A 25,299-nucleotide genomic window follows, 5' to 3' on the forward strand; every position below is an offset into this window, starting at 1 on the left:
AAAATATTTAATCGCACATTCCCACTCTGTGGATGACCACGACACTTCTGACATTGCCCAGTTGTCAAATTTCATCCATGGAGAGGACTCCAGCCTTGATGCGACAGAAGATTTTTTCATATACTTCCCATGCCTGCTTTTGCCATTTCCCTCTAAATATATACTGATGGTGTCTTGAATAATATCGCCTCATTCATTTATTGTGCATGTTATGGGGATTTTTAATTGAAAGAATTTTGTCTTTTTTGCCTCTTGAAAACTAAAAATTACTGACAGAGCCATGAGAAAAAATGCTTTATTACTCAGATCCAATCATATAGTAATACATTTGTTAGATTTTCAGTAGTCTCAATGAGGGTCATTGAACTTTGTGCTGTCTTTTTCATATTTGTAATGAACTTTTTGAAATTTTGAATTAACAGTCTGCCTGTCAGCTTGTAGTTATTTTTTTTATTTGGTCTCCCTGTCCATTTGACTTTGACAATTGAATTATATCACACTGTATATAATGCTGAATTTTGACCGACATTGTTAGTGGTATTCACTGTATGAAACTCTGACAATATTATGTTTTACATCAATTCCAAACTAGAAAATGAATACACCTTTGGCAGTGTCTACAGTATGAAACCTGAACATTATCATCTTACTCGAAGAACAAACAAGAAATAGAACTAGACTGAATTAGATCCTTGAGCAGGTGTATGTAATGAATGTGTCGGGTGAGTGTACGTATATGTCATTTTATTATAATAGGATTTCCTTCTTCATGCCGTGAGTGCTTTCACTGTGCTTGAAGACTAAATAATGAATTTGAGCAAATGAGAGAAAGGCATCTAGTACATTCTATAATTAATGGTACAAAAAATGTATTCTTGTCAATTCCCTCCCTATTTTTTGAGTGAATTCCTCCAGTTTTATTTCCTGTCATCCAAGCGCTCATTTTAAATGCCACAATCCCAATTCACGCAAAAGCTTCTGTGTCTTCTGTAAAAGGGCCGTGTGCTACAAATAAATTATTCAGTGGTATTTGCATTTGCATTGTAATTTGCATTCGTGTACAGTAGATTACACAGACTGGAGAACGAGGCGCTGCACCAAAGAGAATTACATTCACGACCATTTTCACTTCTGCTTGCTGAGGAGTAGACTTTTTGTTCTATTTTCTTCCTGCGCTTGGAGCGAGAACACTGCTGAGATCAGTGACACACATTTCAAACTGCTGTTTGATTAATAAAAGAAGGAAACCACGTATAATGCTCCCCCACAAAAAAAAAGGAGTTGCCATAAAAAATGAATGACGACATTCAACAGCGAGTCTATTTGATTGACTGGCTGAGATTTTCACTGTAATATTCTCTACATCTTTATTTATATTGTAAGGCGAGTGAGGCAAAAGCAGCAGCCGGCACCGAGGAGATGTCGTATGGATTAAACACTCCGAAGGAGTGTGGAAGTCTCAGAGATACTCTGAAGATTCTGACTATTATGTTTCATCTAAATATAACAAGGCTGGCTAAAAAAGAAAAAAGAAGAAGAAAGGCATACAAACTCCGGAGAGTCACATTCAAACAGTAATAGTGACGGTGCCGAGTGTGATATGGAAGACGAGCAGCAGAATGTACAGTAGGAAGACAGCTCACGTTAATTATGAATAATAAGGAAATCAGCACATGCAGAAGGAATTGTTACACCAAAATACTCTAATAAAGACAGGTTTCTTTGAACTCTTTAAAGTGAACCATTGTGGAACTGCATGTAGATATTGAAATAGTAAAGTTAATGTGTTTTTGATGACATGCGATTTCAAGGCATGAACAGTTAATATGGGAATTGTGCAGTAGAGTGAGATCAGTTTGAAGTTGTATTGTGTCTGTATAGTTTTGTAGTATAGTACGTTCCCTTTATGGACATAGAGTATTTAATAAGAGAGACTAACAGGTTGTTGGAAGACTAGTTAGCACATCTGCCTCACAGTTCAGAGCTCGCCCTGACCTTCCTGTGTGGAGTTTGCATTTTGCATTATCCCCGTGCACTCCGGTTTCCTCCCACATTCCAAAAAGATGCATGATAGGTGTATTGGACACTCCAATTTACCTTGAGGTGTGATTGTGAGTGCAAATGGTTGTTTGTCTCTGTGTGCCCTGCAACTATCTGGAAACCAGTCCAGGGTGTCCCCTGCCTACTGCCCAAAGACATCTGGGATCAGCACAAGCAAGCCAGTGACCCTAGTGTGGGTAAGCGGCTATAGAAAATGAATGGATGGACTATCAAAACAATTGCCTATTCTGTATATTGTTGAGAAAACAAATAAGGCAGTGCCAATGGAAAACATGTGCAGGATATGAGCTTATTCAGTTTGTTGTAATGTACTTAAAATTCAGCCAACCATTTTCCTTAGTGCTGTTTCTCATTATGGTCACAAGTGAGCCGGAGAGACCCTGGACTGGACAGTCACCAGACGAATTCAGGACACATATAGTTAAACGATATTTGTACACACAAACACACACACGCACACATACCCATGGGTCTTCACTGATCATGGGATAAAACTGGAAGTGATAGAAAACCCATACAAAAATGGGAAGAACATAAATCTCACAAACAAGCCAAGATTCTAATCCAATACCTCAGGATTTAGAGCCAGATGTCCTACAGACCCACTTCTCAACAGACCCACCTCTCAACCCAGAGTGGAGGTTTATGTTCCAAATGACAATAACTAATAAATGTTTTAATAATAAATAAAACATTCTTCTTCTATCTATCACACCAAAGTGTTGTCACAACATACTCTGAATGATTGTGTGCGTCTGTGGGTGGGTTTTTTTTCTTGAAAGAAAATAACAATTAAAAAGCTTTTGAAGGTCACTTAGCCACTTAGAGAAAGCTTTAACAAAACAACTGAAACTAAGTGTATGTACATAAATATAAACATGAACACAATTATAATACTGTACTATCAAATGAAAAAATATTCCCTGTTAATTAAGTATATATCTCGAGCTCATAATTTTACAAAATGCATATTACTATTTGACTTAAAGTAGCTTATTCAAAAGAAAAAATAAAGTTAAAAAAAACTTATTTGTGTTCAAATTAAAATAGTTCGCAGTTAAGAGAATGAATGTACAGAACGTGCTTGTCAATAAAGTAAAAAAAAAGAAAACACTTTCCGGTCCGTTTGGTCCTCAAAATTAGAAGAGTGACAAAATAAAGCCTGTTAAAAATTACACATCAAAGCCCATTTTTTTAATTGTACGTGGATAAAAATGTATTATATTGATAATTCTATTGAATATTATTGTATAAAAATAGAATATATCCATATAAATACAGCTCAAAGTCGATTTTCTCACAGTGATTTCACAGGCATATTTTTAGTCACCTGCTTAACCGGAGTTTCACAGTGACCTCTACTGATGTTGATATTACATGGAAGCGGAGCTGCAATCGTTTGAGCCGAATGTGAAGATGTAAACCGTTCTGGCATCTACGCTAACAATTTGACTGAAAAAAAAGTAATTCATTTTATATATACTCGTCGTAAGAAGGGCTTATGTGCTCCTCGCCGTGTCATCTCCGACTCGGAGTGCTCTGTGTTGTCGGCGTTGAGCCTGTTTCAGCTGCACTGCATCAACATGGTAAGCGTGACAGCGAGCGCGACAGCGCGTCACCTTTTTCTTTTTTTTTTTTTAATTTGTATTGTTTAAATGTGATAATGTGTCATTGAACACATTTCTTCCGAATGCTTGAACGGTGATTTCATTCAATCGACTTGGCTGAAGTTTATCTTCTTGCTTTGCTAACCGTTAGCCGGTGGGGCACCAAATCTTGTTCCATTCTTTCCTTGGATTTGACAGACAACTTAAGCATTTTAAATTGTTGTGATGTTCTTTAGTATATTGCAAGTTGCTGGCGTTTCATGTTTGAAGAGTGACTATGTAGAGTAATTTAAATAAATAAAAAACCCTTGTTGACACTGTTACTTGTTAGCTACTGCAAGTTGCTAGCCTTTGAGGGCAGCTTAGTTTGCTCCATACCTATTATCAGCTTATTTGACCCCTGGATGACCTTAGAATGACTGATGCTGCAGAGTGTGATTACAATTACAGACTTTATTCTTCATGACGAAATAGATCGTGTAACCTTTGCAGGTCAACTTTGTTTCACCTACTCTTAACTTTTGACTTGTGCTCAAGTTCATTTGAATGTTCCAGGGATTCTTTCATAGTTTGCTGGTTGCTGTACTCTCACAGAAACTTGATCAGAAAAGTTCACTACATGTATCTGATCTATTAATATTTCTGTACATATCCAATAGTTTATATTATTTATGTTCATCAGTGACTGAATTTCTGCGAATGCGTGAGCGTTTGTACAACACTTTGAGCATCATATGGTGTTAAAAGTGTCTATAGAAAATGGATAGATGGATGAATGAATGGATGGATGGATTGACGGACAGATTGTGTTAAAAGTACTTTAAGTGCTCGCCATTTACAATTTATGTCATAGTCTCATTGTAAATGAACATGGAGATATATTTACCATGTGAATTTCATCGATATACAGTACGGAGGCTTCTGATTTTTCAAGCACTCTAACTTGAATGTTTTGGAATGTGTGAGGAAGCTGATCCCCAACCTCAGGACTGTGAAACAGTTCCTTTTGCTTTATATTAAACTAATGTATATGTGTATGCCTGTGTAAAGCAGTGATAAGTGGGAAGGTCCCGGTTTTGAATCTTGGCTCAGGCTTTCCAGTTTGGTGTGGAGTTTGCATGTTCTCCCCATGCTTGTGTGGGTTTGTTCGGGCATCTCTGGCTTTCACTGTCTTTGTAAAATTGTGTATCATCTAAACAAAATAGTCCATAGTTTTAAGTGTGAAAGGCCGTTTGGCTGTCTAGTATTTCAACTTGCTAAGACAGAAGTGCAGTCTTAAACGAATGTCTTTTACAGTATGTATAGGGCACATGACCTCATCATGCACAATTACCTCCCACCCCCATACCACAAATGTGTTGACAAGTTAATTGAACAATCTAATCTTGATAATGAGAAGTTAAAGCTGTTTGCTAACATTAATTTCAGTAGCCAACACAGGTCTTCTCATCTTGCTCGATGCCAACCCTGGCTAATTTTACTATATTGCTGCATTTTCCAAAATGCCTCCTTTTAAATTGTATGCCCATTTTACAATGAGAGAGAGGCTTGAACACACAGGCACATGAAAAAAAGTAGTTTTGATAAGGTTCCAAGCTCAACTTCATGGGTATAAAACCCCCTGCCCACCCCCCACAGATTTCAATTGGTTGTCTGGTGGAGGGGTCAAGCAGTGTAGGCAAGATAAGAGAAACCGTGCTGGCTTAATTTCCCAAAAGTGCGAGATCTTTGCTGTTTTCCTATGACGAATGGTCAGCAGCATCCACCTAACCAAGTTGAGCTGATGGGCATTTGACCTATATAGTAAACACCGCGATGGTGTGAGGTGGGGGTCTTAAGCCACAGACTTGATGTTTGACGACCAGACAGTTCTGAGAAAAGATAATTACCACCTTATTGGCACACTCTCTCCTCTCTGAGTGTTGAAAAAGCTATTGACACCCAGTTTTGAAGCTCACATTGGTAAAATGTACTTGAGCCCCATGACCAATTTCAAATGTAGGTCTAGTGTGCTGCTCTGGCCTGATAATCAGATCCTGTTCATGTGCTTTGGCCAGCATGGGTCAAATTCCCATTGAAAACAAACACTTTATAATTATACATTTTAGAATTAGTTTCACTAAAATCCATCAAGTAGTTTCTGAGATATAGGCATTTAGAATGGGGTCAACCATTTTGGAACACCCTGTGTATGTGTGTGTGTGTGTGCGTATGTGTGTATGTATTTATGTGTGTATGTATGCATGTGCGTGTGTATTTTTTTTACACATATATATATATATATATATATATATATATATATATACACACACACATATAAGCTGCGCACTAATGTCACATTCTTAAGACAATGTGCTGGGAACTGACTGCCAAACTATTTATGGCAACAAAGACAGGTTGAAGGGAAATAGCAGAATGCTATTGTTAAATTTAATGTGTCATTCACATTGAACCTTTTTCAAAGCATTCAGTTTGACCTGGCAAACCTTTTATCGCAGGATAAAAGCATTTAGTAATGACACCATTTCCACAAAATTTAGAAGGTGGGTGCACGTGACAAGGAAGAAGAACATACATGGTGGGAATAAAGGGAAATAAATCATGCAGATAGAGAAATGTGTCAAGTTTGAGTCGCTGTGGTAACATAGAATCAGAATTTGCAACTCCAGTCTCTTTGATTAACCGCCATGAACTAGAACGTAGCCTATAAACCTAAGAGCAGATTGACAATTGCGTATGCCCATTATTATGATTTTTTTTTTTAATAAAAAAAAACAAAAATGTGCACTGTTCTGCCACATGGTGACATTGTGCTCTTACTTGTATATAATTATTTTGGCAATCGATTAAACAAATCAAAGGACCTTTTGCATGGTACTGCATAGTATTTGTGGTGTAGTTATACAATTAAAATACTACCCAATAGCTGACAGGTAGTTGTATACAATAAAGGTTTAAATTCCTTTCTTGCAATTATTTGTAATTTCTAGACTAAAGCCAATTTTCTGACCTTACTAACAATAGCCTTCTTGGATTAAAGCTCAGATTGATAGCAATGACTGAGCTTTTAAGTACTAAGTGAATATTGATTGAGTTGCACGGGCTTGATATTGAGCTTCTTATGTTGCGCAATCTTTGTGTACCTGGTAGCTGTGCCAGATTTTCATTTTCTTAGGTGCGTTAAAAGGCCGACAATGTTACAGATTCAATGGAAATACAATAGTCTATACACTTTTCTATGATGGCAAAGCAAATATTATTTTGAGTTCTTCATAAGACTGTTGTTCCTAATCTTTCACCAATAGACAGTATAATATGCTGCTACGCTATGCTACCGAAACCATGAATCACTCCACCGGCTTGCACTGAAATGTTATTTCCATTTAAATGCCACTTATACCAGTCTGTTTTCACAGGGTGTGATCGGTGTGCAGCTGGTGGTTACCATGGTAATGGCCAGTGTGATACAAAAAATCATACCTCATTATTCTTTTGCAAGATGGCTACTTTGCAGTGGCAGGTAATTCACACTGTCACACAGCTTTATTGTTGTCATTTTTTTTTCACTTTTATATATTTTTTTTAATTATAATAAGTGTGGAAGTAAATGAGAGCTTGAAGTGATTAAAGTAGTTCATATAAAAGAAGGCGAAAATGCATCATAATATAAAATAAGGTTGTTTCCTCTTTGGCACTACAATTTATTTTTATCAAGCAAAATTTGGAAAGGTATCAAATAACTTTCTTGTTAAAGGATCGTTGCAACATTTTATAAAAGAAACTTCAAGTGTAATTGAAAAATGTTTTACTCTGATTTGCAGTACATAATTCCAAAACAAGTTGAGGCTATTTATTTATGCATTTTAGAAACAGCATTCATAGAGCTAAGAATGTTTTTTTAAAAAAACAATACACTTAAACCTTTATTTCCAGTGTCAGTCTTTTAAAGGTGGTTTACTTGGTCTTAACGAGTAATAAATGCTAATGATAAATGTACGATGAAGAGCTAAGATGAATACAGTGATCCCTCCTACTTCGCGGTCTCAGATATCACGGTCTCAGTACTTCGCGGGTTTTTCCAGGAAAAATTAAAAATATTTCAAAATAAAAAAATAATTTGAAAAATGCGCAATAATGGAAAAAAATTAAAAAAGCAAAAAAGTACATTATACAGTACTGTATTCATCAAATAACTAAGTAATATTACTGAATAACTAGGTTAAGAATTCTTCAAGCGTTATCTTATTTTGATTTGCATGCTTTTAATTTGTCGGGTCGCGTTGCATTTCCGTTTCCGGTTTTACGTTCTCTGTGCGTCATTCGGCTCATTACGGTGATGTGTTGAATGACAACGTGAACTCATATTTATAGTTTATTATCATTTATGTTGATAACGCACGCTACTGCCTATGTTTAGTAAGCGATGAGTGTTTATTCTGTTTATGTGTTCGTTTGTGTAGAGGTTGCACTTTATAGTTAGTAGTTGTTGTTAGTTGTTGCTAACCCGCTAATGTCGGCTAAAAATACAGTAAATTCATAGATTAAAGTTCGGCAAGTGTTTATATGTTATTTGACTGACTTTAACATTGTTTGTTGTTGATTTATTATTCAACAGATACTACATGATACACCATACATGAGCCAAAATAAATGTGAAGTTCAACGTGATGACTTGCGTACTCTTTCACTGGAGTCTTGGTGCAGATAACCAGTCCTGAGACCAAATTCTCAACAAACTAAGTAATATTAGTTATTTAATGAGTATACAATAATGTTAATAAGGATAATGTAATGTTCAATTAAGAAAGGAAATAAAATACGCAAAAAATACAAAAAAAAACAACAACAAAAAACAGGATTGTTTATGGTTACTGTGGCTATATCGGGCCGTACATAGAAATCTAGGAACTAATACCCTACTTCGCGGGTTTCAGACTTCGCGGGGGGTTGACACCCCCCATTAACCGCGAAGTAGGGGGATCACTGTACTTTTATTTTGTAGGGATTTCAAAAATAGCTCTGAACTGCTCAAAATGTTTTAAGTTAAATTCATCAAATTAAGATAGGTACTGTTTGCAGTGAAGAGTATTTCTGTCTTCTGAGTTGTTGCCCATTTTTAAACGAAAGGGATGAGATAAAGACCATTGCGGGAGTCTCGATCATATTATCGACTCTTTTGAAATAAGTTAAAAGAAAAAAGTCTTTCTGGTGTGTCATCCTTATTTCTAATACTTGTCCCATATTGCTCTTGCTTTGCTAGCCTGCGGTGGTATCAGCACCCTACGGAAGATGAGTTGAGGAACCTTGCTGGCAAACAGAAGGGGCAGAAGAGAAAAGACAGGTATGCGCTCATAGCTAGGCACTGGGATGTCATAGTATAGCAATTCTGCACTATCCAGTTAAAGCTTTATTCTCCCCCCAGAAGGAAGACTAGATGCGTATACTTTTCTTTTGAGTGACACTTGTGGCCAGCAGTCCACCATAAATCATGTCAGTAGCATTTTCCTTTGTGGCTTGTTACCGATACCTTTGCGGAATGTTATGCAAACAAAAATCCAAATCAAACTCAAACACTTTGACAAATACAGCCGAAATGGTGAGGGAGAACATTTTGTGTTGAGTTACTTTGTCTTCTTGTCTCACCTTGTTTTCCATCTAGGATTTTGTCCGACCCTTATATCGCATTTTATTCTGCTCATCCACCAATCATGCGTATTTTTCGCTCTAGTCCTGTTGAAGCAAACTGAACTTGGTCTTCACACTTCACCACAAACAACTATTTAAAACGCAGACTATTTAATGGAGCTGAAAGCTAACCAAAGGATAACGCAAACTCCTCCAAGTTCCTCATTGACACGGTTACCCCAAGTTAATTTGAATAAGAGAAATACCACCACGTTTAACTAAGTTGTAGAAAAGCAGCTAAATTGAAATGTTTCATGTTGCGTTTCACATTTGATGTTGTTTACAGTTCTGTTTCTGTTGTGAGTGAACCCCAGTCAATATTCTAGCATGAACAAAGATCTTTTTGTTCACAGGTTAATATAACTGATCCAAATCTTTCACGCCCTCCACTTACCCTGGCAACTATAAAGTAAGATTGTCTATAAAAATTGGATAGGTAGAACTAAAACTGTATCCTTATTAACATTAACAAAAGAAAAAAAGCAATATAAATCAACTTTCACCAACTGTCAACAACTTTTTTACAGTTTATACCGGTTACATGTTAGTCTAAAACAGAAAAAATATACCAAGTGCATTAATGTGCCTGAAAAAAATGTCAATCCTTATTTTATTGCAATTACATTTCACATGGCTAAAACAAATCCTTTTCCCCTGGGTCAGCTGTGCCCCCCGGCATCGCCTTGCGCCCCCCCAGGGGGGCCCGCCTCACTATATGAAATAGACTGACTTAAGACAAGTTTGTCTTCAGTTGGTGGGTGTTGAACACGTAAACACGTGAAATTAGGGTTTTTTTCCCGCTTGCTCACTTTAGTAATAGGAATTTGAATTGAAGTCACTACTGGATGTTAAGCCTGAAAGGTGGGGGTGGCGGTTATCCAGAATAGTTCTTTTCTCTGACTCTGTATGAGGCAGGTTGATGTCCTGTGGCACCACATGTTCATTAATCCCCCAAAAGAAAAAGATGGACCACTGTCTTTTTGCCATCTCATGCCATGCAGTTCGCTCTCCATTGTTAGCTCTCTGACTCCCTCAGTGGGATGAAGCCGAGCCCTTTTTTTCGTTGTCAGGTGGCTTGAAGTAGAAATGTGTCTTGGGCGTGTTTTGTCCCGGGACTCTTACAGTGGCATTGTCCTATGAATGTAGCGCACACACTGGGCTGAACAAACACAGGCCACAACTGAGGAGGCCCATCAGATGGTTCCTCATGCTCAAAGAGTAGCTCTCGCCATACCTGCTGCGAGTGACTTAGTTCTGCCTATAGACTGCAGTTTAAAAGAAATAATAAGTGTACTCTCAAAACAGCAGGGTCAAAAATGGACCCACTTTTTTCGGTTACCGTATTTCTCAGTAAAAGTCGAGGTTGTTTTTCCTAATTTTCAGCTCTCATATTAGGGGGGTCGACTTATAACCGCAGAACTTAAAACAGACCAATTTTTTCCACATATCTGTGTTTGAATAACATTAATTTGAATGTGAAATAAGTAATGTGTCATTTACGTGGCTTAAAATGATTTTATAGATATTTATATATGCCCTTTCGTCAAGCGCCGCCTGATTGCCTCTTTGTTGTCAAAAATGAGGCTGCGTGGATCATTTTTCGGCGGACTTTGGCGCATTCTGAAAAGGAAAACAGGGCTTGATTTGTGGGGGAGTCGATTTAGAAACGAGGTTGACTTGTACTCTGAGAAGTACGGTATTTGACCCAACTTTTGGGGCTGAATGAATAACCCCCAAAGACATTTGATAAAATTAAAAAATTAAAATGATAAAAAATACAATTATTTGGGTTATTCATTCAACTCAAAAAGTTGCCCACTTAATAAGCCACAAAATAACCATAAGACACTTAAAACTGCATTGCTTTGTGATTTATTTATTTGATGTGACAAGGTTATTTCTTCATTCAATCCCAATTTCATTAATTTCATTTAACCCCAAAAGATAGGTTTGATAAATAACCTAAAAGTTATTGTATCATTGTTTAAATGACAACTTAATGTACAAAACACGTGTTTTATTTTCTGCAAAACAGTCCAATTTAGGTTGTTTTTTTTTGTTTGTTTGTTTTTGATTATTCATTTACCCAATTTTTTGGGAGTGAAATGACTAACCCAAAAATGTGTTATAAATAAATAACCTGAAAAGTGAAGTCAGTCCCTTTTTGGTCCAATTTGGGTTATTTTTTTACCCAATTGTTTTGAGAGTACTAGTACTGTCATTCTATGGGTCTGTTTTTATGTATTACTAAATTTAAAAAAGTCTATTTACTGTAGAATTCCATTTCACTTACTTATTTTTTTTTACGTCACTCTTTACATCAGGAAGTATAATGGTCACATAGAAAACAAGCCATTAACGGTACCCAAGGACATTGATCTTCAGCTGGAGACAAAATACATCACCGAAGTCGACACATTAGGTACAAACATATTTTCTTCAGTTTTGTTTGTTTTTTTTTCGACAACATTTGCAATACAAAATGTTGTTTATGACTTAGAAATAATTTGGAAAAAACAATTTTCTTTTTTTTGTGCCCTCAGCATTGCACTACTTCCCAGAGTTCCAGTGGCTGGTTGATTTCACAGTTGCGGCGACTGTGGTCTATCTAATAACGGAGCTCTACTACAGTGTTGCGCAACCCTCAGGAGAGATGAACATCAGTGTGGTCTGGTCCATGCTAGTGCTCGCTTTTGTCGTGTATCCTTCAGTCATGATGTCGCTTCAAATGTCCGCTCCGTTGACAACGTGCATGATGTGTTAGTATCACTGAATGCTGCGCTGTGAGTAGTGTAGAAACCAAAGGCCATTTGAAAGCATCTGTTTTTTGTCCCCAGGCTTTCAAAATGACACCAGAAGGTCGATTTTAAAAAGAGCTTCTACGAATCCCAGTAGTTTTCTCTCAGACTGTGCGCTGTAGCTGTAAAAACTGTCATGACAGTCCTATGACAGCACAGAACAATAATCTTTAATATCAGATGTAAGTTGTCCCTGCCAGGGCGACAAGAAAAATACTGTATTTCCTCAAATCGTGACCCTTGTGCTAACAGACTGTGCGTCTCAATTAGTCAGTGGGCATCCTCTGCTTAAAGAAATGAAGAACAAATGAAGGCCTTTCCGAAAATGTACGCCTTACTTTTCAGTCAAAAAAAAACAACGCATTTCTAAAGAAAGTCGAGCTGATTTGACTCTTTTCTCCTTCATAACCAAAAACAAAAGCAGATTACTCACTCTGTGCGGTGATCCCTTAATAAATACGTTTTGGGGGGAAAAATACAAAAGCCCCTATATTTGCCTCCTTATAAAGAAGCAGGATTGTGTTTTAGGCGTACTGTGAACAGTACATTTCAAGCAAATGGTCCGCTTACACAATCACATTTCAATCGTTTTAACTTCAAAGCCTCCTACATTAAATGCCACAGCTGAGTGGTTTCTTTGTAAGAGAGGGCAAATCATTTCAGCATGATTGTTTAGATCCAAGCAGAAGTTGAGGCTCTAAAATAATGTGGAGATCTCCTACTCGGCTTGACTGCCAGCACCTTTATGGTCCACAGCTCCCTGCTATTTTGCTACGCTGAATGATGGCCTAATAATATGCATTATCCGTGCCGCCAACCACAGGAATCAATCTTTTCCAGTGCTCCTGGTCAACCTTGGCTCGCCGCGGTCAGATGGTGTGTCATTTCCTGGCTACGTCAAAGATTGGAGACCTAAATTTCCCAGCGCAGCACCTGAAGTGCTCAGTGGGAAGAAATAGAGCGAGGCCCAGATGACATGGGACTTTGAATATGAGGGAGCGTGTTTCTTCAATATATGTGCTAATGGAGCACTTGATTTTCAGTTTTCCGGTTTCAATTGTGATGACAATGTTTAAGACTGTCTGGACCTGCAACCAGAAGTACTGTTCTGTTGGCCTTTGCATTACCGCTGTGGGCTCTTAAAGGAGTTCGGGGTCTGAACTCTTTACTCACAGTTTGGCGGCTCTGCAAATAAAAATTTGCATCAAAAGTGGTGCCACAGCAAGGATTTGAATGGTATCTTTTGATTATGTTGCCGGTGCTTCCAATACACTGGATATGAAATCTACACACCCTGTTCAAATTCAAGGCCTTTCTGATGTAAAAAAAAAAAAAAAGAAATGATATGAATGAAAACGGGGAACATAAATAAGTTAAGAACGTTTTTTTAATCAGTGATGATTTTTAACCATTATTGATTTTTTTTATTTTATTTATTTATTTTTAAGCATAAATAACACTGGCCCTGTAGCTAACTAAATTGACAAAGGGTGGGGTAGTAAACAGCTGATGGTTACCTTTTGGAATTATGACCAAGAAGTGAAATATCTCTTGGTTATGATGGATCTCATGTTGCGCATCTTAAAACATTTTTTATATCTACTGTACATGACATTTCTAATATTTTGCCCTTACAATGTACTTTAACTCATTAAATCCCTTTTATTTGAATCCCGGGTCATCTTTTTCAAGCATTTGGCTAAAGTAGGTTCTAAAAATGGCTTGAGACTTAAAAGTCTTAGTCATTCATGGTTTAATTACCAAACAATTGATTACTTTAGGCACCGGAGTACTAAAGTACTAAGTAATAAATTACTTTGGGTATTACGAGTACTAAAGTCATTGATTACTTTAGGTACTAAAGTTATCAGTGACTAGTTACTCAGAGTATTCAATTATATGATTACTTTAGGTACTAAAGTAATTGCTGTGGGTACTAAAGTCATGATATATTATATACAGATATTCTTAACTCTTCCACTGGAGACCATTTCCTTGACTGCACTCCTTCAGTAAGATTCTCTTCTCTCTGACGACTCACTATTTTAAGCTGGAGGAAGGGGGGGAGCGCTCTCTCTGCATAACATTCGGCTTTTTCTTCTTTGTCAAAGCCATGGCCATTCTCATCGTGACTGAGAACTACTTAGAGTTTGGTCTGGAAACAGGTGAATCCCCGCTCTGCGCTTTGCAATTCGCAACCCTCACCTTCTGTCACGCAAGTTGAACTGTCTGCTTTTCTTCATTCAAAGGTTTCGCCAACTTCTCTGATAGCGCACTGCAGTTCCTGGAACACCAGGGCTTGGAGTCACAGTAAGTTCCTTTTCAGTAAAGTTTCTTCCCTTCAAAAATATTTTATTACTCACAGTTGTCTTTTTTTTCTTTCCTTGACAGGGGTCCCATTTCAAAACTTACCTTCAAACTTATCCTCGCCTTTCTCTGTGCCCTGATCGGAGCCTTTTTAACCTTCCCAGGTCTGCGATTGGCCCAGATGCACCTGGATGCCCTCAATGTGACCACAGCCAAAGTTACACAGTGAGACACAATATTTCATTGTTTAAATTCTCCTATGTTTGGGTTTATGATGCACGTAAAATATCATTACCAATTTTTTTTTTTTGGCTTATTCCGTAAAGGTCAGTTTAATGTATATTTATTCTCTACAACCTTTATTTCTCCCCCTCTCTGAAGAACTTTGCTTCATATCAATTTCCTGTCCCCACTCATCATGGTTCTGTTGTGGGTGAAGCCCATTACCAAGGACTACATCATGAATCCCACCCTGGGAAAGGACAGCTTGCCTTTGTGAGTAACACACATCTCACCATAAACTCAGTTACCGTACACTATGCTCTCGATTCTGATAGTGGGTCGTATTACAACTCTTTAACGAGCAGATTTTTGCAGACTGCGTTTTAGGCTCGTAACCACCCTGCATTCCCCCCACTGGTGCGTGTGTGCGCTCGCGTGTGTTTGTTTTGTACATATATATTTTTTTTTTAATATATTGCCTGTTCTCAACAAGAACCGGCTTTGGATGCCCATCGCGATGCCTTTGGGCTGAAATATGTTTTTAATAAAAGCTAGCTCACTACTGAACCTGTAAATGTTTTTAAGCATACAAATATCAATCATTTGACCATTAGATGGGGCACCAACCTTTAAAAATGGAGTCACATTGTCAAACTACTTTTAGGCACGTTCTTTTCACATTGCACATTGTACTTTATTTATATCACTTTAAAAAAAAAAAATGGAATTGATCCCAAATCTCCAACATCCTATTTAATTTTAATTGTAATTTTAATTTAGTTGTTTTTAGCCAACCTATTTTTAAAGCTTACTTACTTTACTTGGTCAACGTTTTATCCCAAGTCAAGTTGAAATAATGAAAATGAGGACTTGTGTTAGTAGAACTGATGTAATTAAGAGTTGTCTCTAGACTTCTGTCCATGTAGTTGCGATGACCCGGCAGTTCCTCCAGTTTGCAAAATCTCTTTTCCCCGTTGCTCCAACTTTGTTTCCTCTGCGGCATGCAGCCCAAATAATGGAGCGCTGTAGCGGTAACAAAAAAGAAGCTGTCATCCGTCTCGTTCTTCTGTGACTCACCGTACCGTCTCCGCCGTCAGGATGGCTGAGCAGACGTACGACACTCTGCGGTTATGGACCATCATACTGATGTGTGCGCTGCGGCTGGCGATGATGAGGCATCATTTGCAGGCCTACCTCAACCTGGCGCAGAAGGCCGTGGAGCAGATGAAGAAGGAGGCGGGGCGTATAAGTACTGTCGACCTGCAGAAAATGGTGATTGACCTCATTTGCGGCAGAAGGCGTTTTTCTTATGTATTCCCGATTTGCAGGGCTTTCGTAGTTGTTTTCATTGCGAGTCGCATTGTATTTAGGGTTGTCTTAATGGGGGAAAAACATTCATTATCACAAGGGATGTATGGCAGGAAAAAGAAACCTATATACCTTGGTTTTAAGATCACTACTTGTTTCAGTACCTATCTTTTGTGTCACCTGGGGCAAATTCACAGATTCACATTTAGACTAAAACATTAAAACACGAGTAAAGGAAAAAAATATAAAAACATTATTTTTTTCTGTTTTGTGTTTGGTTTTGGTTTTTATTGGCTATTTTATATGGCTGTCAAGGTTAAACTACAACCTTTGGAGATCAATTTACATTTTTATCATTGGGAAAACACGTACATTGCCTCTCAGTCTTGTCTCGCTCCCGCCATACCCCCTCGCCCCATAACCGCAACAGTATCTTATTTGATACAGAATGTAGAAATGCGTCTAAAAGTATCATATTTTTTTTATTTTAATAACACACACACCATGAGTTTTAACCCTTTACTGGGCAGAGGGCCCACTTTCAGTCACTAAACAGGCAAAAATGGCCTTTATTAGCACACGTTTTTAGGCATGAGTTTTGAGGATTTTAGAGATATTTAGGGGGTACGTTAGAATTCAAGCAGGGGATGTTAGGGACTCTTTCGGCCATTTTGCCTGTTTCGGCTATCATCCGAAAGTGGCCGCTTTGCCCAGTAAAGGGTTATTTGGCTTCTAAGCAAAGTCGACTTATATGCTGAGAAATACGGTAGTTATGAATATTTTGCTATTGATTAGTTCAGAAAAAAAAAAATTGCTTGACAGCACTTTTTTTCATTTTTGCTGTATTTTTTTGGTAGTGGGGTAAACAAGTTTAAATAAAACTGAAAAAAAAAAACTAAAAAGAAATATAACAGAAATGGCCTTTCATGTCTTGAGCAAATTTTTCATTGAAAATGTTCAATGATTTAGTCGCTGACTACTTTTTTCCCCCTCTGCTTTCCTCCCAGGTTGCACGTGTTTTTTACTACTTGTGTGTAATCGCACTACAGTATGTGGCACCATTGGTGATGCTGCTGCATACAACTTTGCTGCTAAAAACCTTAGGTGAGCCTTCTTTATAAGTGTTCCATTAACTTTTGAATTGACCCATTTATGAGACCTATACGTCAACTTTATGTTAAAAAAGAACAGCGTTTGAATTGAGCAATAAGATTAAAGGGAAGCTACAGTGAATATAGTTTAAATCCTCTGGCAGGTGATATGGGGAAAAAACAATGACTGGGACTGATCATTTCAAAAGTACTCACTATTTAAGAAGAGAGAGAGAGAGAACTCGCAAGTCAATGTCAAGCGTTCTGATAGTTAGATTCAAGAGTTTTATTGTCATATGCATAGTAATACCACACAAAGAAATTCTCATTCTGTTCACTTCCCAGAGCAGACTACGTTCCGTAATAGAGCAAATAATAAGGTAGGCAATAAAATAAACAAACAAACTAAAAACAGTAAAGAGCAACAACGGCAGTAATAATGAACCACTAATAAATGAATATACTCACAATCTGAGGATAATATGGAATAGATTGAGTGGGAGAAACTACTGTGTATACATATGAGGAAGATAGAGCAAAGTATCATGTAGTGCAAGATATGATGTATTTAGCAGCTTTCCTGCAATGTGCAGTGTTTTCGTTGACGCCCTTCTACAGTATGTCAATGGTGCACAGTGTTACTGTGACCTACAGTATGACACAACATTGTGTACAGTGATCCCTCGTTTTTCGAGGTTAATGGGGACCGGAATCCCCCCCACAAAGTAGCGCCCCCACTTTTCAAATTAAAAAAAAAAGAAAAAAAATTAAAGTGTGTGTGACTTTGCTGTGGGTGCGTTTAATGACTAACGTGGCACGTCCCTGTGGGTGTAAAAGCGGGAGTTGGGGTGGGAGTAGATCACAACTCCACAGGAACGTGCTGTGTAACTCATTAAACGCATTCCGGCACACGTTGTTGTCAACAGGCAGAGGAGCGAAGACGACGTTTACCAGACCTTTGGAAATCTCTTTACCTAGATTTTTTTTATAATAAAATGGTATTTCAAAGGTACACTCTCCTTTGTTATCATGTTTCATCATGAACAGATCTGACTTTAATCCAACATCCATGCCGCTGCTAATATGACCGCAGCTACGCGAGACTTCAAAGGAAAGGGGGAACTGTTGACTTACTGTACAGTGTATGAGGTTTAATCATTTAAGACTTTAGTAAATATGTGTAGTGCAGTAGTTCTACGCCCGAGGAGGGTCCATGGCAAGTGCATTCATAGTTACATCGTCTGTCTGGCATGCAAGAAACCCTCACGGCGTGTCACCACAATATAGTATAGCTTTTTTTTTTTCCTATAAAATCCGCAAAAGAGCGAGGGCGCAAAAATGGAAGCGCGAAGTAGCAAGGGATCACTGTATACTGTATGCCTTTGCCCATTTGTCACTTTGTAAAATCGTATGTAGCCTGAAGGTTTCCCGTTGGCGTAACGTGTGGCATTTTTCCGTCAGGCGGACACTCGTGGGGTTTCCACCTTGAAGACGCTCTGTCTTGCACACATCAGATGGACTCAGCAGCGGGGGAAGCGCCAATAGCACCCCCGGCGGTAGAGGCGGGAGCGCGGCCCTCCGTGGCCCAGCTGTCCGTAGCCCTGGGGGGCCTGAAGTCCGTCTTCAGCCCCTTACTGTTCCGGGGCCTCTTCTCTTTCTTCACATGGTGGATCGCCGCCTGCCTCTTTTCCACCTCCCTTTTTGGCCTCTTCTACCATCAGTATCTCATGGCGGCATAAAGCGAGGCCCGCCACCTGGCCGCACTGACTCACCATATCATCGGAACTATCGGTTCGACTCCTAGTGCTTCCTCCGCAGACGCTAACTCTGTGTTTTTACATTCACTCCTTTTTTATTCGCATCACAAGATTTCTTACATTTAGTAACAATCACAAACCTGACTGACAGTAACAATGGTGTCCTTTGATTTTTTTCTGGACTTGACATTAGTCAAATACCGCATCTCATGCCGAACACGGTTACACCATTGTTTTAATTGTTTTTTTTTTTTCGTCCGCAGTTATTCAGATGGAACTATTGCTTAATTCAGAGTTTTGTGGAGGTGAATCCGTTGGGTAAACGCGCTTAAGAAGTCACTGAGACGAGACTTTAACCTATTTGAAAGAGTCTTAAAAGTGATGGATCACGAGGCAAAAGCCAGTCAATTGAGAAGTGATGAGGTTTGCGCGCGCGAGACTGACTAACGAGACTCCAGCTCGATTGCTTGAATGTGTCCAAAATGAAGTTCAAGTGGAAGACGTTCCAGATTTTTTTTTTTTTTTTGGTAAACTGAGCCATTTCGAAACAAGTGTGGAGCTCTTTCAGTCTTTTATTTTAGAAGGTTGTGTGTGCGAGGGGGGGCCCGATTCATGTGTGCCGTTTGCGCGCGCCCGTTGCAATTAGTACAAGAGCAAAAATGCCTTTTATGTGTTCCTTTCCTTTTTGTTTTTCTAACACAATCCTGTGGGGGGTTTTTTGTTCGCTTTTCCTAACAAATCAAGTTGAATTCATCGATGGTGCCAAGTGTCCCCTTGTGTCTCCAACCACATCCCCACCTTAACGGCCTTACAAACTCATGAAGAATAGTGTTTGTGTGCGTGTGTTGTGTGTGCGCGCGTGTGTACGTTAGTACTCACAAAACCAGACCGAAGTGTATCTCTTGATTAAGCTAATGCGGATGTCCAAACCTTTCAAGAAAACGAGGCACAATGTCCAACACTCTTGTGCCATTTTTGCTACATTTGTTACATGAAATGTTTAGGTTGAGTTTTCCAATGGGAGACAAGTTGCATCTTTGACAAAATGAGAGACAATGAATGTATTGAGTGTCTGCATAGGATGTGAGTCTTATTTTTCTTGATTTCCTTCCCACACTTCCTTTTAGCCATTCTGCTACAAATTAAAATGCGGTCACGTCATTTTATTTGTCCTAATGTCTGTTTTTATTGATCATTTTGTTGTATTTATTAAAGATTTCTAGGCCTGTAAACATTTTAACACAAGATCTTTCTCGGTGACTTGAATCAGTTTTGTACATGTTGTGACAATTTAATCTTTTTTCTTTTAGTATGCATGACCTGCTCAATTGGGAAGTAGCTGGGATACTTTCAAGATTTACTTTTCCTCAATTCAGTTCCACTCAAGGTTTTGTTCTTAATTCCGTTTCTTGGATTCACAAAGTAATATACTGATTTTGCTTCCTCATGTATTTATTTTGGCATCACAATTCATCTTTGAATAAATTATGTTCTTTACTTTATGGATGCAATTTTTACCTACACACGTACATGTATGACAAACATTGGAATATGAAAATATGTTATTAAGTAATGGTTTGGTAGAATGTATAGCACGGAAAATAAACCGTACATATTGACTGCCTTATTTAAAAATGTTTTTGTTGGTAAATGTGGCTTCAAAAAATGTATTTAAATGAGAAAGACATTGTTTTTTTCCACAGATAAAAAGCATAACATTTTTTTCCTGAAAAGTAGTATTTGAGCTAGTATATCAAGGCATTTTTCGAGAGATTTTCGATGTTGGCATTTGTAGTAAAAAAGGGAAAAAACACCTTGTTTTTTAACCAAAAATAAAACGACATGTAGAACACTTACTTAAATCTAGAACCCTACTTGGAATCCCTAACAATGTTGTGAAGCGCCATTTTAAAAGCCCGAGTTTGACACGCTAACCCTAGTTCAGTGGTTTTAAACCTGGGTCGGATCGAACCCTGAGGTCGGTCTCGGGGATTCGGTGAAGCCTCAACTGCAAAGGGCATGACACACGTGACTCATGGTGTCAATTTATGACGACACACACAGCATAGCCATCATTAAATCTTTTGGCTCCCCAGTGAAGTTCATTTTTTAAAAGTAAAAAGTGTTATATGTTCAAACTCGTGGCTTGTACTGTATGTTCACATAATGGTTAATAGTCACTTTTCTACAAATTCATGCCAAACGGACTCTTATTTTTACTCATTACACATATGTGCATTTTCACACAGTTACACATTTTTGATGAAAAATTCTCTATTTACTACATTTTCTGTTTTTGGACTCAGTATCTTGTGCGCGTAAAAGGATGCTTCACAATGAGACTCTTACCACTCCAGTTGTATGTGTCCTTTTGTAAACTGCTATTGATTAAGACAAGGCAGTGGCCATCCATTTGACTTGTTTTGCTTCAGCGTCCTTCTGGAAGGATCAGTGTAAGCGACGACAAAGGCTTCCTAAGTCGTCTCCGCGAAGCTTTTTTCTGGGAAAGACATCAGGCCGCATAATACAGGCCACAAGTGCCATTGTCGCTCCGAGAGGTCAAACTGGGCCGATGCATTCATCGTTAGGTAAAGATCAATAATGGATTATAAGGTTTCTAGCAAGACTAGAGTATGAAGTGCTTCGTCTATTCACTCGATTTTAGGGCCATTTCAAACCTAAATAGTCTCTCAAGAGAGATTGTGTACACAGAGACCTAAATAGATGTCATCTTTATATGAACTGTCCACTTGTCGTCTTTATTGACTACAATATTCCTTTTATTTTTTAGAATCAATATTACTTTTATTTTCATTCAATAAAGTGTGTCCTTGCACAAACAAGCATCGATTGGGGCTGTAATTGAGACTCAAACACAATGTTTTCTATTGGAAATGGATCTTATCACCGTTAGAGGCGGCATTCCTGTCATATGCGCCCTCAAAACATGAATGTGATGCCGTGTAAGTGTTGTGAACTGATTCAATTAGAGACACAGAACAAAGATTAAAGGTAAATGTATTGAATTTAAGCACAACTAAATTGAAGCTGATATATTTGGTAGATACTCTCACATATGTTCACTGTTTAAGTGGTGAGGGTCAGACTTTGAGGGTTGGACTACATTAGGATTTAGGTTAAGAGTAGAGAAAAAACAAAAGTTTGTGGTTATTTAAAATGAGCTATTTTGTACAATCCGTCATCAACTGCTGCACACATTACGAATATGCGCACAGTAACGTGTGCATAATGTACATAATCTATCAGTAATGTACATAATTCTATGGATGATGTAAAAAGAGATCGCAGGCGTCTATTAGAAAGATGAATGTTTGTTGTCCGGTGTCTTTCATCATGATGAACCTCCCCCATCACTTCAAGCAACAGTGGAGTGCCCCCTGGTGCCACCAAATGAGTGTGACAGTGCATACAAGTAGGCGTGTGCGTGTGTGTAAGCAAGTTGTTACTGGCATCCAATCAGTAAGCACTCCTGCATTGCACTCACGGCTCGATCGCACGACTTGGCGTTGAATGTAATTGGTCAGAAATGAAGGTCTCGCCTCTTCTCCGCTGTTCGTGTCCCACTGATGATGACGATGAACCGGAGAGGGGGGACAACTCGAGTGAGGCCAGCAGCCAACAGATTTTTGATACGGAATGCCGCAAAATATTATCTTAGTGCCACTCACAAGGCTCTTGACTGACACTTGATTTGAAAGACGACCGGGAGCAAAGCACAATTGTCTTTGTTTTTTTGTTGCTGTTGTTGTTGTTTGTTTTTTTTTTTCCCTTGTGTTTGAATAGGAGTCCTCCGGTGCTCTCCAAAGGACATTACAACGACAAGATTGAATAAAAGGATATGCAGTGGCTCTGAAAACCTTACCCACACCTATTGAAAAAACAAGATTTTTGTGGTATAATAATAAAAAAAGACAACATCAGTAAAAAGCAAAACAACCGAGAAATTGGATTATGTGGATGAGCACGCCACACAATCTTACAACTACAACGGCATGCAGTTGACAGCATAGAAAACGATTCTGATTAACTCCAAATAAAGTTATGATGGTCTAGTTTGCTTTCTTGATGAACTGTTTATAATTTCCTTCACCTTTACTAAGGTCCCGAGAATAGCTGAAGAAAAGCAATAGTACCATTTGTTTTTCTTTTTAATTTACCACAGTACAAAATTTAACCTTTAACCTGTTAATTCCAGTTAGGTGGGGAAAATAGTAAAACACATTCTATCAACAAACAGAGATGACAAAAAAAGGCTACTAGAGCATCTGAACTTTATTTGCTGTACATCAGAGGCATTTTAAATGGTTACTTGTATTAGTTTCTATTTTAACGTGATTAACGTGATCGGTTATGTCCGAACCCAGCCACACCCCCAGTTGTAAGAGGGTATGCAAGTATTGGTGACCATTGACTTGAAAATTTCAACAGGTGTGTGTACTTTTCATATTGACTTGCCAGACTTGCCATCATCTACCAAGTATAGATTGTGCATATGTAATACATTGCTATTACCTGCTTTTTAAAGTGAGCATAAAATGACTGGAAAGGAAAGTTAAACTCTGAAAATCACATATACTCAGATTTTTGTTGTTTTCAGAAATATACCACACATTTACACATAATTTAGCGCTGTATGCGCCAAACAACTATTGCGAACATACTTGTAATCCTATTGGGAGAATTACTCTCCCGTTGGCTCGCGTTTTAGAGTCACACACTCGTGACCTTTTGACAGCAAACCGTGGCGACTTTAGTGCAGTGCGTTGACCAGCGATGAGTGCGGAGGGTCACTAGAGTCAAATCAAATGAGTCTCTCTGGGAGGAACGGGCCCTAGACATTCAGAAGGGGGCCCTCAGTTTGGATGAACATGCCAGCCAAATCTCGAGGGGTATACCGGGGACACATTAGACACTGAAGGTCAAATAATATCCGTTTTTTTCTTTTACCAGACAATATTTCAGTCTACAATAGAAAAATGTAGCAGACTTTCATCATTATCAATTTAGCTCCTAATGAAAGGAGAGAATTATCTATCACTTTTAACACATTAGTGACTATAACATAAAATGTGTGGTTCCTTTTGAAGGCATTTCCTTTATTCTTGCAACAAAAAGACTATTATCCGGCGTTGGCGGGCGCATATTAAGCAAGAAAAGCAAGCGTCAGTCATTGTGCACAATGCATAGCTGCTTTAAATGACGGCATTATCTCTGATGGTGTAGAGGGAAGAAGACTCGGGGCTGAGAAGAGGTAGGTTGTTTCAAAAAAAAAAAAAAAAAGACAATGAATGGGTAAAAAAGGGAAGCACACACATCTTCAATGAAGCCAGTGAGAAAGATTCCAATCCAAACTACTACCTAAAGGCCATTTGCAGCCCGCCACATTGTTTTTAGTCTGTGCGGCATGTATTAAAAAATGTCTTTGACAAGGCCCGCGTCATTGTAAAAGCCACGTCTCTCACAAGAGGTCCTGATGTTGTACTCTGTTATATTATCTCCAGTTTGCAGCCTCACACCTACAACCAAATCACAGCTGTGGTGATATACAGTACTGAAAATATCATGACCTTGAGTATGAAATTGCTTTTATACAACAGTTCTACAAGTATCTTTATGTAACTGTGACAAAAAATAAAGAACGGCTTTCTTTTTTACCCTCACACACTTAAAATCATTTAATTTTCTGAAATTTTTTGAAATTGAATGTTTCACTCATTTGTCGCAATACTTTGGTTTGCTTAACAGGCGCACTCTACATATAGTCATTTTAAAACAATTGAACTGTTCATTGATACTACAAAGTTGAATCCAATGTGCCTGATAGTCAGAAAAATGCGTTTGTTAGCTCTCGTTTTTTTAGCATGCGCCTATTTGGGGACACAAACTTTATTTTCTTTTACAACACAGCACACAGTGCACCAAAGAGTTGTTAGTGAAAGTCAACCCTCCCTGCAGCCCTGAGCACTACCCACTCCGCCGCCCATTACCCACAATGCAAGTTTTTTGAAGAACCGGGCTCAGCCTGTGTTCTCATTCCCTCATGCATCCGTTCACAACCCACCCCTTTCCCCACTTGTATATCTCCGCACAGCTCTCTCGCAGCCACAAGCGTACCGCCTGTAAGAGTCGAAAAGAGTTGTTGGAAAAACACCCTTATATAATGCCATGGCTGGATGATGTAGAATAACAACAAGGGGCGGTTTGGTTTGAAAGAAAAAGGTCTTAATTTGTGACGAACAAAGGCCGAGTATTAACAGGCTGTTAGACTGCTTCAGACTCCACTTTAGGACTACGCACAGTAGTAAGTGAATACTATATATAGTGCGTATTAGTGTCGTCAGGAATCATCGTATCTCTAAAAGCCTCACCTTTCAAGATACCCTCCCAAAATTTGTTCCATCATTAGATCTGCATTGTGAAGGAGTGCAAGAAATTTTCAACA

General features: G+C 38.4%; 1 protein-coding gene across 1 annotated transcript; it reads left to right on the plus strand.

The window, feature by feature from the left end:
* The first annotated feature begins 3,444 nt into the window (after positions 1–3,444).
* tmem161b (transmembrane protein 161B) lies at positions 3,445–20,333 on the plus strand. Its single transcript, XM_088427680.1, has 12 exons — positions 3,445–3,647; positions 7,085–7,188; positions 8,929–9,009; positions 11,678–11,775; positions 11,897–12,053; positions 14,165–14,316; positions 14,401–14,461; positions 14,543–14,683; positions 14,840–14,953; positions 15,778–15,952; positions 16,996–17,092; positions 18,541–20,333. Exons 1-12 carry the CDS (start codon positions 3,645–3,647, stop codon positions 18,816–18,818), a joined length of 1,461 nt encoding a protein of 486 aa, XP_088283806.1. The 5' UTR covers positions 3,445–3,644; the 3' UTR covers positions 18,819–20,333.
* The last annotated feature ends 4,966 nt before the right edge of the window (positions 20,334–25,299 follow it).

This window comes from Hippichthys cyanospilos, chromosome 1 (genome assembly GCF_059441005.1).
Source record: "Hippichthys cyanospilos isolate Australia breed blue-spotted pipefish chromosome 1, RoL_Hcya_1.0, whole genome shotgun sequence".
In the NCBI taxonomy this organism is placed as follows: Eukaryota; Metazoa; Chordata; class Actinopteri; order Syngnathiformes; family Syngnathidae; genus Hippichthys; species Hippichthys cyanospilos.